At 51.5% G+C, this 12,900-nt stretch overlaps 1 protein-coding gene across 5 annotated transcripts in view; it reads left to right on the plus strand.

The window, feature by feature from the left end:
• Positions 1 to 10,302, plus strand: part of NRG2 (neuregulin 2) — a 163,578-nt gene extending 153,276 nt beyond the window's left edge. For all 5 annotated transcript variants that reach the window (XM_071814853.1, XM_065849035.2, XM_071814854.1 and 2 more), the window contains 5 exons: positions 713 to 815; positions 1,755 to 1,878; positions 3,969 to 4,096; positions 6,444 to 6,668; positions 7,950 to 10,302. In XM_071814853.1, the coding sequence (XP_071670954.1) occupies positions 713 to 815; positions 1,755 to 1,878; positions 3,969 to 4,096; positions 6,444 to 6,668; positions 7,950 to 8,607 (1,238 nt within the window). In that variant the 3' untranslated portion in view covers positions 8,608 to 10,302. The remainder of the gene's footprint in view (positions 1 to 712; positions 816 to 1,754; positions 1,879 to 3,968; positions 4,097 to 6,443; positions 6,669 to 7,949) is intronic.
• The last annotated feature ends 2,598 nt before the right edge of the window (positions 10,303 to 12,900 follow it).

The raw sequence follows: 12,900 nt of genomic DNA on the forward strand, positions 1-12,900 counted from the left end.
CTGAGTTACCCGGTGCAATTGAATTAATTGCTTCCTAGGGTTCCACTAAAAATCCATACCTATAATTGGTTACTGTATTTTAATTACTCTGCTCCCTTCTCTTTGTCTTACACACTATCACTTTTCCATCCTCATTCTGCTTTTTGACTGTTCTAGGATGTCCCTTTCAGCACCTACATGCTTTGGGGCCTGTTGCTCAGTGGTTTCTAGCACTCCGCTGAGCTCCAGGGCATGCAGCCGCTGCAAGGAAAGGCATTCTGAGTCCATCAGAGCAGAGAGCCTGTGATGAGGGCATCACAGGGCATGCGTGTACGTGGTGAGTGGGGGATGCTTGGGGACTTCTTTATTAAGCTACGAAGTTACTGAGAAGTGGGGAGAGGAGAGTAGTGGGGATTTTTTGAGCTTAGTCACCAAGTTCCGCTGCAGAGAAAGAGAAAGGAAGAAACATGTTTGAGTGCAGAAGGGATGAGCTACTGAGTGAGAGAGGGTGAAGGTGCAGAGGGACAGAAGGAGTGAAGGTCTCTTGAGTGGTAAGGTTGGCCAGCTGGCCTGAGGTTCGGGGCAGCTAGCAGAGGCGGGCAGTGGGTTGGTAGGAGGTCTGACTGAGCCCTGTTGTCCATCTTACCCTCATGTAGTGCTGGTTCCTCTGCAGCCAGACACAGCCCTGGTGCTGGACCCCGTTTGTAACTGGTTTCTTTCTCTCCATTTGCAGAAGCAGAGGAGCTCTACCAGAAGAGAGTTTTAACCATCACGGGAATCTGTGTTGCCTTGCTTGTGGTGGGCATCGTCTGTGTGGTAGCTTACTGTAAAACCAAGTGAGTATGGGTGGCCAACAGACAATAGCTGGCCAGAGGTTACCGAGCGGCAGCATTCATGCTTAACGCTTTCATGTGCTTCACCCAAATGCTATTTTAAGGACATGCTGTGATATGGTATTCCCAGGAAGGTCTCATGAAGGAGGCCAGTGGAGGCATCTACTGGGCTGTGCCTGAGCAGGATGTTTTCCTGGGGCCATTTGCTTATCACCCGAATCAGCATCATTTTGCCCAGCCTGGTGATGCTGTGTGATCAGGAAGAGCTGACCCCCAAGCCGGTTGCTCATCTTCTGGCAGCAGAAGCACACTGGGCTGTTGTGTAGGAGCTGTGGTCTCAGCTATTTACATTTCGGTTTTCCAAAGCAATCTTCATGGAACAGGAGGCTTGGGGACCTCTTTATGACCATCCTTCCCGGCCCGGACAGCACCTTTTTCCCTAGTTAGCCTGCACCTTGCCTGAGTTCAGGGTGCCCCTGAGACAAGAGGGGTCTTGTGGAGTAGATGCCCTGCCAGGAGCACAGGTGGGCTTTGCTGCTTTGTGCTCGATGCAGGATAGGTCAAGTGCCTTGCCACCAAAGCCAAGCCAGGACCTGCTTTCTCCTTCAGTTCTCCTCGCTTTTCTCCTCTGCTCCCAGCCCCATGATGCCCCTTGCTCCATTGCATTGTGCTGGGCCTTGTCTTGCAAAAGGGGACCCTGGACCCAGCTCTCCAAATTTCCCGTAATGAGAAATATTCTCCTTTTTTGCAAAAAACAGCAGAAGGTCACAAATGTAGAATGCCTTGTTTCTTCCTCTTTGCAGCTTTCCACAAACACCGTTGAAACACCAAGTGTGTCCAAGACTTGTCTTCTCCCTCATCTGCTTCCCCCAAGTGTCTCTGAGGGCAGAAAGCACCATGAGATAAGTCTTCCTAATAATGTTTTTCCCTTCTCTTTTAAAGGAAACAGAGAAAACAAATGCATAATCATCTGCGGCAGAACATGTGCCCTGCCCATCAGAACAGGAGCCTTGCGAATGGGCCAAGCCATCCACGTTTGGATCCTGAGGAAATTCAAATGGCTGATGTAAGACCTTTTTTTTCCATCTCCCTGCATGTTACTGAGCGCCTGTTTTCCGCCAGGGGTTTGGCATGGATGCGTGTGCATACGTACCTGTGTGCATGTGGGGAGAAACAAAACACTAACAAACCCGAGTAAAGAGATGAGAGTATGCATAGAAACCTTTCTAAAACAGACATCTGAAGGGAAACGTGATTTTACTTGGAAGCACAGGATGAGATTAGGGCACCTGAGACAGGCTTGTTTTGATGAATCAAGTGTGATCCTGTTTTCCTCTAAGAGAGATGTTCCCGGTGTTTCCTGTTTATTAAGCTATCCCATCAGGCCCCACTTTGCAGCATGACAAATGCGATCAGCGTGGCAGGGGCTAGATCTGCCATGGTGACCATGTCACGCTGAAGCATGTCATGGTGATCCGGTCAGCCCTGGGTTAGCACGCCTGACTGTACCAAGAGTTCCATCCTGGGCAAGGTGAGATGTCCTGGTGGAATGTCACTGTCACGTAAGTGAGAACCATCTAAGAATGTAGGACCAGATCCAGAAGGGTGGATCTGTGACTTCAGTCACATGAGATTCCCATCAAACTCCGTGAACTCAGTAGGACCATCAATGTGCTGAAGTGCCTTGCTGGACTGAGGCATTGAAAGGGATGAGAGGCTTGAGAGGTGGGCCCATGTGAGCCTCATGAAGTTCAACAAGGCCAAGTGCAAGGCCCTGCACATGGGTCAGGGCAATCCCAAGCACAAGTGCAGGCTGGGGAATGAAGGGATCGAGATCATTCCTGAGGAGGAGGACCTGGGGCTGTTGGTTGATGAGAATCTCAACATGACCCAGCAATGTACACCTGCAGCCCAGAAAGCCAACTGTATCCTGGGCTGCATCAAGAGAAGTGTGACCAGCAGGTCGAGGAAGGGGATTCTCCCCCTCTGCTTTGCTCTCTCGAGACCCCACCTGGAGTACTGCATCCAGCTCTGGGGCCTCTAACATAAGAAGGACATGGACCCATTGGAACAAGTCCCAAGGAGGGCCACAAAAACAACCAGACGGCTGGAGCACCTCTTCTATGGGGAGAGCCTGAGAAAGTTGAGGTTCACCCTGGAGAAGAGAAGGGTCTGGGGATAACTTATGGTAGCTTTCCAGGACCTAAAAGAGGTCTAAAAGAAAGCTAGAGAGAGACCTTTTTAGTAATGCCTGTTGCGATAGGACAAGGGTTAATGGCTTTAAACTGAAAGAGGGTAGATTTAGATTAGATATAAAGCAGAAATTCTTCCCAGTGAGGCGCTGGGACAGGCTGCCCAAAGAAGCTGTGGATGCCCCATCCCTGGAGCTGTTCAAGGCCAGGCTGGATGGGGCTGTGAGTAGCCTGGTCTAGTGGAAAGTGTCCCTGCCCATGGCAGGAGGGCTGGAACTGGATGGTCTTCAAGGTCCCTTCCAACCCAAATCATTCTATGATTCTAAGAAGAGTGGAGGGAGACAGACTCGAACAGGAAATAGTGCTGATGGAAGTGAGTACAATGAACCAGTTACAAGCTCTGCTGGGTCACCCTTTGGATGTTAAAATTTAGCTAGGTTGAAACCCAGCCACAAAGGAAGAGGGAAAGTGAATTGTTGAGAACCACAGCCCTCTGGCCCCAAGGTCCTGACTTTCCCAGAGAGCTTAGTGTCCCTGTGGAAAGCAGGGCTTCTCACTAGATGGCATAAGTATTTGGATTACAGCTGGGGTTTCCATAGGTCCTGTGTCTCTAGCAGATCTCAAGTGGTTGTCTTCTTTGCTGGCACTCTGTTGGGTGTATAAACCCCTGTGAGTAGAGCTGTTTTTCTAGGCAGCAGCTACACATGGTACCACTGTCCTCTGGGGAACCCTTTGTCTCTTCACAGCCCTTCTACAGCCTCCGTGCCATAGCCCTTTTCCAATGTTCCAAGTGCAGAGGCAGAGAAGAGCCTCCAGCCTCCTTGTCTCCTTCCATGGGGTGTCGAGCTGCCTGGTACACTCAGTCCTTACGTGATTTCACCAGTAGTAATCAAGCCAGCTGAATTTGGCTGTGGCAGTGCTGGCAAGCTGGTGGCTGATCTGTGTGACTCTTTGTGTTTTACAGTATATTTCTAAGAATGTTTCTGCCACTGAACATGTGATCCGAAGGGAAACAGAGACAACCTTTTCGGGAAGTCACTCCTGCTCCCCATCTCATCACTGCTCCACAGCCACTCCAACGTCCAGCCAGAGGTGATGTATCCCGTCTTCCCCTGAACTTTCTCCTGCTGTTTGCCTTAGGATGCTGTGAGATTCAGAGCCAGTGAAAGGTTTTCCTTTCACCTCTTCCCGTTTTCACTTGATGTTTGGCACTGCACTGGCATACAGGCCCTGTGGACACTGGAGGTGTGGAGAGGTGTGGGAATGTCTTGACTTGCAGTGAGGTGCCAGCAGGAATGTGCAGCACTGACATAGCTGTAAACTCAGATGAAATTAGGTTGTGGTTTCAAGCTTCGCACAGACACAAGCTTTGCTCAGCCTCTGAGGCGGTGGCACCGCTTTCACTGGAAGTCTTTCTGAAGCTCTCAGGAAATTTGGTGCTATCCAGAAAGTACCGATAATTCTTGATACACAGCCTGAGGCATGATTTTTTTTTACATTTCAAAATAACCATCGAGGGGGGAAGAGCATCATGACTCAGAACCTGAAGTTCCCAGCATTTTTGAAAGCATCTTAATTGCAGATGGAGTTTCCCTATTTTTATGATGGCCAGAGCAGTCCTTCAAATGTTCTAGACAAAGTCCTGTGCTGTTCTCAGTTTGGATGTTCAGGTTCTTCATCTTACACAGCTTTTGTGTTTCTTTCGGTAAGTGACCGTGTTTCCCTAGGCAAGCACTTGCCTTTGAAAAGTGACTGTGAGGTGTAGCGGGGCTGTATCTACAGCCTGTCAATGATGTATAGATCACATTGCATGGATGTTATAAAGTGAAAGATGTCCTGGCTTATTTACTTCATTAGCCTGATGTCTGTGTCTCCATTTGTTCAGGAAGCAGTGAATCCTTTCAGCTAAAGCTTAAAGATGGCTCCTGGCAGGTTTCTTCAGGGGTCAGACATTCATCAGGGATGAGCCCGTGCTCTCAGTGTGCAATGCATCAGCTCAACTTCAGATATTGAACGTAGGTGTTCAAGTGAATTCCTCCCTGGACTCCTCTGTCTAGACCTTCAACAAGCAGAGAATGACCTGCTGGGCTGGAAATGACTGCCTTTGTCCAGGGAAATCCTGCCCCTGCTGAGCTAGATGGAGTGTTCTCCAGGTCTTTTTGAACTCGTACGCTTGCAGCCCAACCCTGGCTAAATGTGTGCAAGCTTGAACCAGGCACACAGAGGCTCCTGTGCCTGCAGAGATGCACCTTGCTGGCCTTCCATGCTCACTTCAAAGTCCTGGGACTCCAGGGCCACCTCTGGGCACCTCCTAAAGTTGCAAAAGTGTGTCTGGAGGGCAGCATTAGCACATGGCAGCTGTGGGGAGGAACCTGCCTTGCATAGCCTCTGGCCCTGGCTACCTGCCACCTAATCTTCCCTAGTCAAGTGCAGCAAGCAGGTGTTTCTTGAAGTCATGCCAGAGGCAAACTACTGGCATAATCAGGCTCCATTTTACTTGATCGGTGCCTCTAATGAGGACACCGTTTGAAGTTATAAATGAGTGTGGTGGTTGCAGCCCAGTATGTGCCTGGAGCCATCAATAATTAACAAGTTCTTGCGAAGTCTTAATGAGGCCTGCTCTCTTCTGCAAACACCCACCCAAAATCCTCGGCCTGCACAGCCCTGTCTGGCGCAGCTCAGTTCGGGGCTGTTGCTCTAGTGGATCACGTATTTCTGCTATGGAGAGGGGTCAGCCCAGTGGCCAGGGCACGGGTGGGCCACCAGTGTGTGCCCAGCCCCATGCATCCCTGGAGGCTCCTTGCGGGATGTCTTCTTCGCACCAGACCTTGTGCAGGGGGAGCTCCAAGTGCTGAGCAAGGTCCAGCTGACATATCATAGCTCCTTGGACACATTTTGCCGCCAAAATATTTTGTAAACCAGTGGAAATTGGACGTCTAGGTCTACCTTTGGCATGCTTTTCTCTGTTGATGACAAAGTGATTTTGAGTGGGTTTTTTTTCCGTCTCCTTTCTGGTAGCATCTCTGAAGGGGCTGTCACTTAACAATGCAGATGGCTCTTTTGAAGATGCTTTGTGGTCTTGTCTTGGCATGGCCAGTGTGTTGCTCCACACCCAAAATGCTTCACAAGAACAAAGTAGAATTGCCCTGGGCTCCCTCCAGAAGCTGTCCCATCCTATCCCTGGCCATCAGGAGGTGGTGTGCTAAATACCTGGTTTGCTTTTCTTTACCCTCTAATCATACCTCCAAGAAGAAGCAAAGAAAGGCAAATCAAAGGCACGGTTGGGAAGCTGGACATCCCTGCCCGGATATATCCTAGCGAGAGGGAGGAAGGGGACACCAGTGCAAAGCTGAGTGTGAGCTGTGCCTGCATGCGGCTTTTTGGAGAGGACCTTGGTGGGGTTTCTTTGCTCACTGTCCATGTGGGGTTTGGTCCACAGACATGAAAGCCACACCTGGAGCTTGGAGCGGACGGAAAGCCTGACTTCAGATTCCCAGTCTGGGATAATGCTGTCCTCAGTGGGAACCAGTAAATGCAACAGCCCTGCGTGCATGGAGGCACGGGCTCGCCGCGGGGCCGCCTTCTGCATCGAGGACTCGCGGAGGCACATGACGCAGTACCGTGACTCGGTGGATTCTCTGCGGGACTCACCGCACAGCGAGAGGTCAGACCCCATGCCTTGGTGCTTCCCAGGCACAGCAAAGGCAAACTGTGCCCTCTGTGCCGGAGACAAAAATGTCTGTGTCTGCTCGGTATTCCTGTAGTGAGACTGGAGAAACTTCAGCTCTGGTCCTGCCCCAGGGCCACTGCCCCAGGAGGCCACGCTGGTAGGGGTAGCAGCAAGAACTGCACCCTGCTCACCTGCTGGCGATGTGGTTTAGGAGCACAGGGATGAGAGGAGCAGAAAAATACTTGGCTGTACTCAATAACTGGCGAAAAACAAAAAGGCTGAGATAGTGGATGATGTGTATACCCTGATGGGGTGGCAACTCAAGCATCACCATCAGGTGGCAAGAAGCACCAACTGTCATCCTCTTCCCGGGTCTGGTTCCTCAGGGTGCAGCAGCGTATCTTCACCCTTGCTCCACTCTCTGTGGGTGGCCATGGGCAACCCTGGTTAGCCACTTTGTGGCAGTTACCCTTCAAGGTGTTAGGACTTGTCCCTGGGGCAGAGGAGGAAGGCAACATCTCCTCTCTCATTCCTGTCCCCACTCTGTTCAGGCAGGCTGACCGTGCTCATACGGATGTCTCACACTTCGTAAGACACACGGGTAAAAAGGCACCGGAGAAACTAGGGAGCTTGGGCAGCCTGAAAGGAGCCGAGATACCAATTGGCGCTATCGAGAGGAAATAAAATTTGCTGCTTAGAAAGAGGTGATGCTGAAGGAGGGACTGTTTGGAAAGGGACTAGACCAGACCTGAGTTGCCACACTGATGTTGTCACTAGAGTAGATGGAAGCAGGTAGATGCCTTTCTGAGACGAGACTTTTGCGGAGTCAGAGGAAGCAATGCCCAGGTTTTCCCCGTCTGTGGCCTGAGCAGGGGGAGGGCATTTGGGGCACCTTCCTCGGAGACAAGCCTGGCAGCTCCAGAGGGACAGAAAGCAGCTGACGGGCAGGTGTGAGGCAGGGACGTCCTGACACAGCCTGCTGGGAGATGCTGCAAGGTTTGCAAGGAGGCAGGGTGGGAGCTGCACACCAAGTCTCCCAGGAGCGCCAGTCCTGGGGTACATGGTGCCCAAGTGCCTGCTGAAGCCAGCGGCTCATCCTGCCTCGGCAGTGTGGTGCAAGGTCCATCCGCCTGGTTCCCCAGGAGGTGCTGAGCTCCAGGACCAGGCGTACTGGAGGCCTCATGGGTCCCTACGCCAGGTGTTGGGCGGAACGCGGGGGCAGCTGGAGGTTTTGGGGCTTGTTCGGTGTCCAAATGGTGGTGTTGCTTGTTTCAGGTACGTGTCAGCCCTGACCACACCAGCACGCCTGTCGCCTGTCGACTTCCACTACTCGATGGCTGCACAGGTGCCCACCTTCGAGATTACGTCCCCCAACTCGGCGCACGCCGTCTCCCTGCCGCCGGCAGCCCCCATCAGCTTCCGCGTGGAGGAACAGCAGCCGCTCCTGCGGCGGTACCAGCTCCCCTTCCAGGACACACAGAGGTACGACAGCTACTACCAAAGGAAGACCTACCTAAACGACAGCATGGGGAGCCTGCCCTCCAGCCCCTTCCGCATCACGGAGGATGACGAGTACGAGACGACGCAGGAATACGTCACAGCGCTAGAGCAGCCAAAGAAAACATCCAGCAGCAACAGGCGGTGGAAAAAATCCAAACTGAATGGGCACGTCCCTCACAGAGCCAGAGCCGTCCGGGACTCCTTCTCCTTGAGCAGCGCCTCTTACAGCGAGTCTGACGAGGAGCTGGTGGCTGAGAGCACGCCCTTCCTAAGCACTCAGAACAATGAGGCGGCGCACACAGAGTCGCCCGTGCTGCACCGGCCGGGTGACAGCCGGACTCACCATTCCTGCAGCAGACACAGCGCCCACGGGGAGAGCGGGCGCAGCAGCCTAGCGCACACGACGCCCAAACCAGACCCGGATCCTCTCTAGGTGCCTCCCGGCCTCGCAGACGGAACCCGCATGGAGGAGGCGGAAAAAGGGAGACAAAAAAACCCGAAAATAAATATTTTTATTTTATATAAAAGAGGGAAAAAAAATATAACAAATAAAATGGTTTATTTTCATTTTAGCGAAGTTGTCTTATAATAGCTAACGGCAATGACTTTTTTATAGGGAATCTCTATTTATATGTAATGTCTTGATTTACAGCTTCCAAGAAAATAAAAAAGTAAAAAAAAAAAAAAAGAAAAAAAAAAGAAAATGAACAATAAAGTTTAAAAAAAAGTGGGCCAATTTTTGACTACTTAAAAATAGAAAAAAAAACCTATCGTGGTGCCTTTTGCTGTATGCTAGTGCTGGGATTCATGCTGAGGATTCTTCTTTCAGTAGCATTTTTAAGATCATAGATTTTTGTTTAGGCGACAACCTGTCACAAGGGCGCTCTTCCGTTGGAAGAAAACAGCCTTGCCACTTTGCCCCGTACCCTGCTATTACTGATCTTATTCTTTAAGGTATCGTTTATACACACATCAAGGACATGAGTGGGAGCATTTCCATTATCATGTCTAATAGGGGTCTGTCTTGCCCTGTAAAATACTTGTATTTTCGCTTATAATCAGGAGAAGAAACGCAACAGCACTGTACTGAAACGCGGAAATAACGTTTCTTTTGACACACAGGTAGGAAGAGAAAATGAAACCACGCAGTAGCAGCAGCCCTTACAATATAGCTGTCAACCTTTGGCCATTCCACCTGTGGGTCTGAAGTTGGGGCGGCACAGTTCGTGGTCAGACACCCGCTTTAGCGCGGTGGCACCGTGTTGTGTACGGTTGGGTCTGGTTCGCTGAACCAGCTCCGGCAGGCAGGCAGCACCGTGCGGTGGTCCCGGCAGGGTGGCCCCATCCAGCCGCAGCGCCCCGTGGCTGCATCACCGCGCTGGCGCTGTGCTGGCCGTGCCGTCCGCTGGACTGCGCGGTGTGGCCGTGGTGCCGCAGGGCTGCGGGTGGTGCTGTCCTGCCCGCCGCGCTCGGCTGCACCGCCCAGCAGCCCTGCGGCGCAGCACGGCCGCAGCGATGCCAGTTGTGCCAGCCCAGGGTTTGGCACTTTTGGGCTTGTCGCCCCTGCGCTGGCTGGGAAGGGCCTTGCGTGGGACAGCCCAGCAAGTGGATTCTTCTGCGTCGCCATGTGTACTGTAAAGACAGTTGTTACCGTCGCGTCGTGCCGTCGGTGGCGGACGTCGTGTGTCCGAACTTGGAGCAGCTCTGGCCATCAGCTCTGTGGCTCAAAGAGACAGTCCTGCGTGTCCAGGCAGCAGAGCATCCCCCGTGGAAGTGCCCCTCTCTCCTCAGTTTGCTGCAGCAAACCTGTTTACATTGTAGCCTGACTTTTTTCTTTTTATATTTTTACTTCTGCATGTCCTTTGCATTTCAGATACTGTAGATTGGATGCATGGTGAAGCTGTGACTGAGAAGATAATACAACAATTGACAGTGTATTTCATTTAACTTTTAGCAATAAAGTAATAAAACCCTCTATTCCTCACCTGTGATGGGGTCAGATAGAAAACTCTGCTAATTTGTCATAAGATGACTGTGAAAGTTTGCTCTGGATTGTCTGAATGTCAGAACTCTCGACTGTTTAACACTTGAACATTTTTTATATTATAAATAAAATAAGAAATAACAATATGTGGGCTGCATTAATCTCAGGCAGTTTGGAGGGCAAGGGGGAGCTGTGACAGCTGCCATACACAGAATCACAGACTGGTTGAGGTTGGAAGAGACTTCTGGAGGTCATCTGGTCCAACCCACCTGCTCAGCCAGCCCACCCAGAGCCAGTTGCCCAGGACTGTGAGTAGTCAGGTTTTTAATATGTCCAGGGATGGTAACGCCACAACCACTTTGAGCAAACTCTGCCAGTGCTTGGTCACTCTCACAGCAAAGTGTCTTCTTGTGTTCAGACTGAACTTCCTGTTTTTCAATTTGTGCCCATTGCCTCTTCTCCTGTCACTGGACACTACTGAGAAGAGTGTGGTTCCATTCATTTCCTCCCTTCAAGTATTTATATACATGGATAAAGCCCATCTGAGCCTTCTCTTCTCCAGGCTGTCCCAGCTCTCTCTTCATATGAACAGTGCTCTGGTCCCTTAAAGATCTTTATGCCCATAGAGAACCAGAGGTGGGTGTTTTTCTACCTGGCGTGGACATTTGGCCTTCACTCAGGGCTCAGGAGTGGGTGCTACCCATGTTTCGTGGGGGAATGCCATTCCTTCTCCACCTGCGCTCTAGAAGATCCCCCTTCACCCCACCTGTGGAAGCTTTCCGTTGTGCCAAGAAAGGCCAAGGTGCATGGCACATGCTGGTACTTCAGTGACTTTCGGAGTAGAGCGGAGATGTGTTGGGTCCAAATCTGCAAGTGCTGTGCCTCCATGCAACATCTGCCCACCCACAAAGCAGGTCCCTACTTCAGCTCTTCCATGGCAACCTCTGTATTTCTGGCTGGTTCCCATGTAGGAGAATCATGGAGAATATGGTGTATTCACAGGAAGCACAGTTCCTGAGGTTGCACTCATGGTTCAGTCCAGCTCAGAGCCTTGTTCCTGCTCAGTGAGATGATGAACACGTGAGATGATGAACACGTGCCAACCCAGCTGAACTCAGCAAGAGAGGGATCTCCTGCAAACTCATCCTTGCAGGTGAAGACTTGTGTGAGTCAACCCTGTAGAAATGCACAGAGCTATGGGAGAATTCACGAGTTCTCACAATGATGCCCATGCTGAAAGACAGGCTGAACTGCTTCACACCCACAGCCTGGGCCGCTTCTGCTCCAACACCCCCAGGATGCCCATTGCCTTGGAGCTGACCCGTCTGGTTCGCAGGCCACCCCTAACATTCTGCCAGACCAGAGGGTTCAGTGCTTCACCCTGAATTAAAGGGGCCTCAACACTGATTTCCCAAAAAGTTAAAGGCTGAAGGTTCTTGCCCTTCTCCCATGAGGCCCATGTGAGTCAACAGTAATGTGCAAAGGGGGTCTTAGATGTCTAGGACTGGGGATAAAGGCCAAGTCCTGATTTGCATGACACTTGCCACGTAACCTTTGGACACATCATGTCCCACTTCTGCGCAGCCCCAAGCCTTGCTGCGTGAAAGCAGCAGTCAGGTAACTCTCCACTCTCCTGTTTGCTCTTGGGACAGGTTGTGACTCCTCATTGCCTCTGGTCCCCCAACTTACCTCCTCCAGCAGGTTATAGTGTGTGGTGAGATGGACAGGAATGAACAGAGAGCATCTGGTCCCCTGCATGGGGCACGTGTGGGAGTTCACCCAGGGTTTGGGTGTCTCTGGGTTCCCAACGCAGCTCCATCTCCCTGCCCAGCTCTCCTCAGTGTCTGCGAGCTGGCGAGCTCTGTTTATGGAGAAGTCCACCAGGGACTGACACAGCAGCATCTGCATTACAAGAAGGCTGCAGTTCCTGGGTCTCCTGAAGAGCTACAGTGTGGCCGAACCTCACTGTGGCTGATCCACACCAGCATCGCCGTCGTGGTCTGCTCTCCAGGTCCCTTGGAAAGGCCCTGCGGGTTTGCCCATCGCTGGCCTGCACAGGAGAATGTCTTTCTGCTCTGTGAGACACCGCTAGCTCTGAGCCATGGCAGCCTCATGCTTCCTTGTGGTGATTTCTTGTTCACCATGCCCCTTGATTTGCATAATTGCGTTCTATATTTGGAGGCAGTTACACTACTTCAATTTTCTCTCCAGTTGCCTCTGAAGGAAACCTGTATCTGTCTCCTTTTTCCCTGGCTGGTTTATTTTTAGACCCTTCATTTGCAGCCATGTGTATTCCTAGGGTTTGGCTGTAAATATTTTACAGCAACTTTCTCTGGTGGGGGAGCCACGGAAGTCTTCTGCCAGGTCTGTTCTGGATGTACAATGCCTTTGGCGCCCTTCCCAGACGGGAGTGAATTGCTCAGCTGACACAGATGGGGTGATGCAAGCAGGAGAGGAGCACTGGATCCTGGCTTTGGGATTGCAAAGCTTTCCCCCCAAAAGATTCCCTCTAAAATGATTTTTGTGTCAGGCTGCATGCAGGAGAAGGGACCTGACAGGAAGGTCAGGCTGAACCGGAACCGTCAGGAGATGCTGTCTGAGGCCCAGAGCAGTCATGCTGCACTTTGCTGCTGCCCAGAGGAGCCTGACTCCCAGCAGAGGATGGCAGACTGGCACCTTCAACTTGGGGGTCTGAGCTGCTCTTGGTGGCTTCCTCAAACACACTGGAGGTGTCACTGCCTG

Source organism: Patagioenas fasciata, chromosome 14 (genome assembly GCF_037038585.1).
Source record: "Patagioenas fasciata isolate bPatFas1 chromosome 14, bPatFas1.hap1, whole genome shotgun sequence".
Lineage (NCBI taxonomy): Eukaryota > Metazoa > Chordata > Aves > Columbiformes > Columbidae > Patagioenas > Patagioenas fasciata.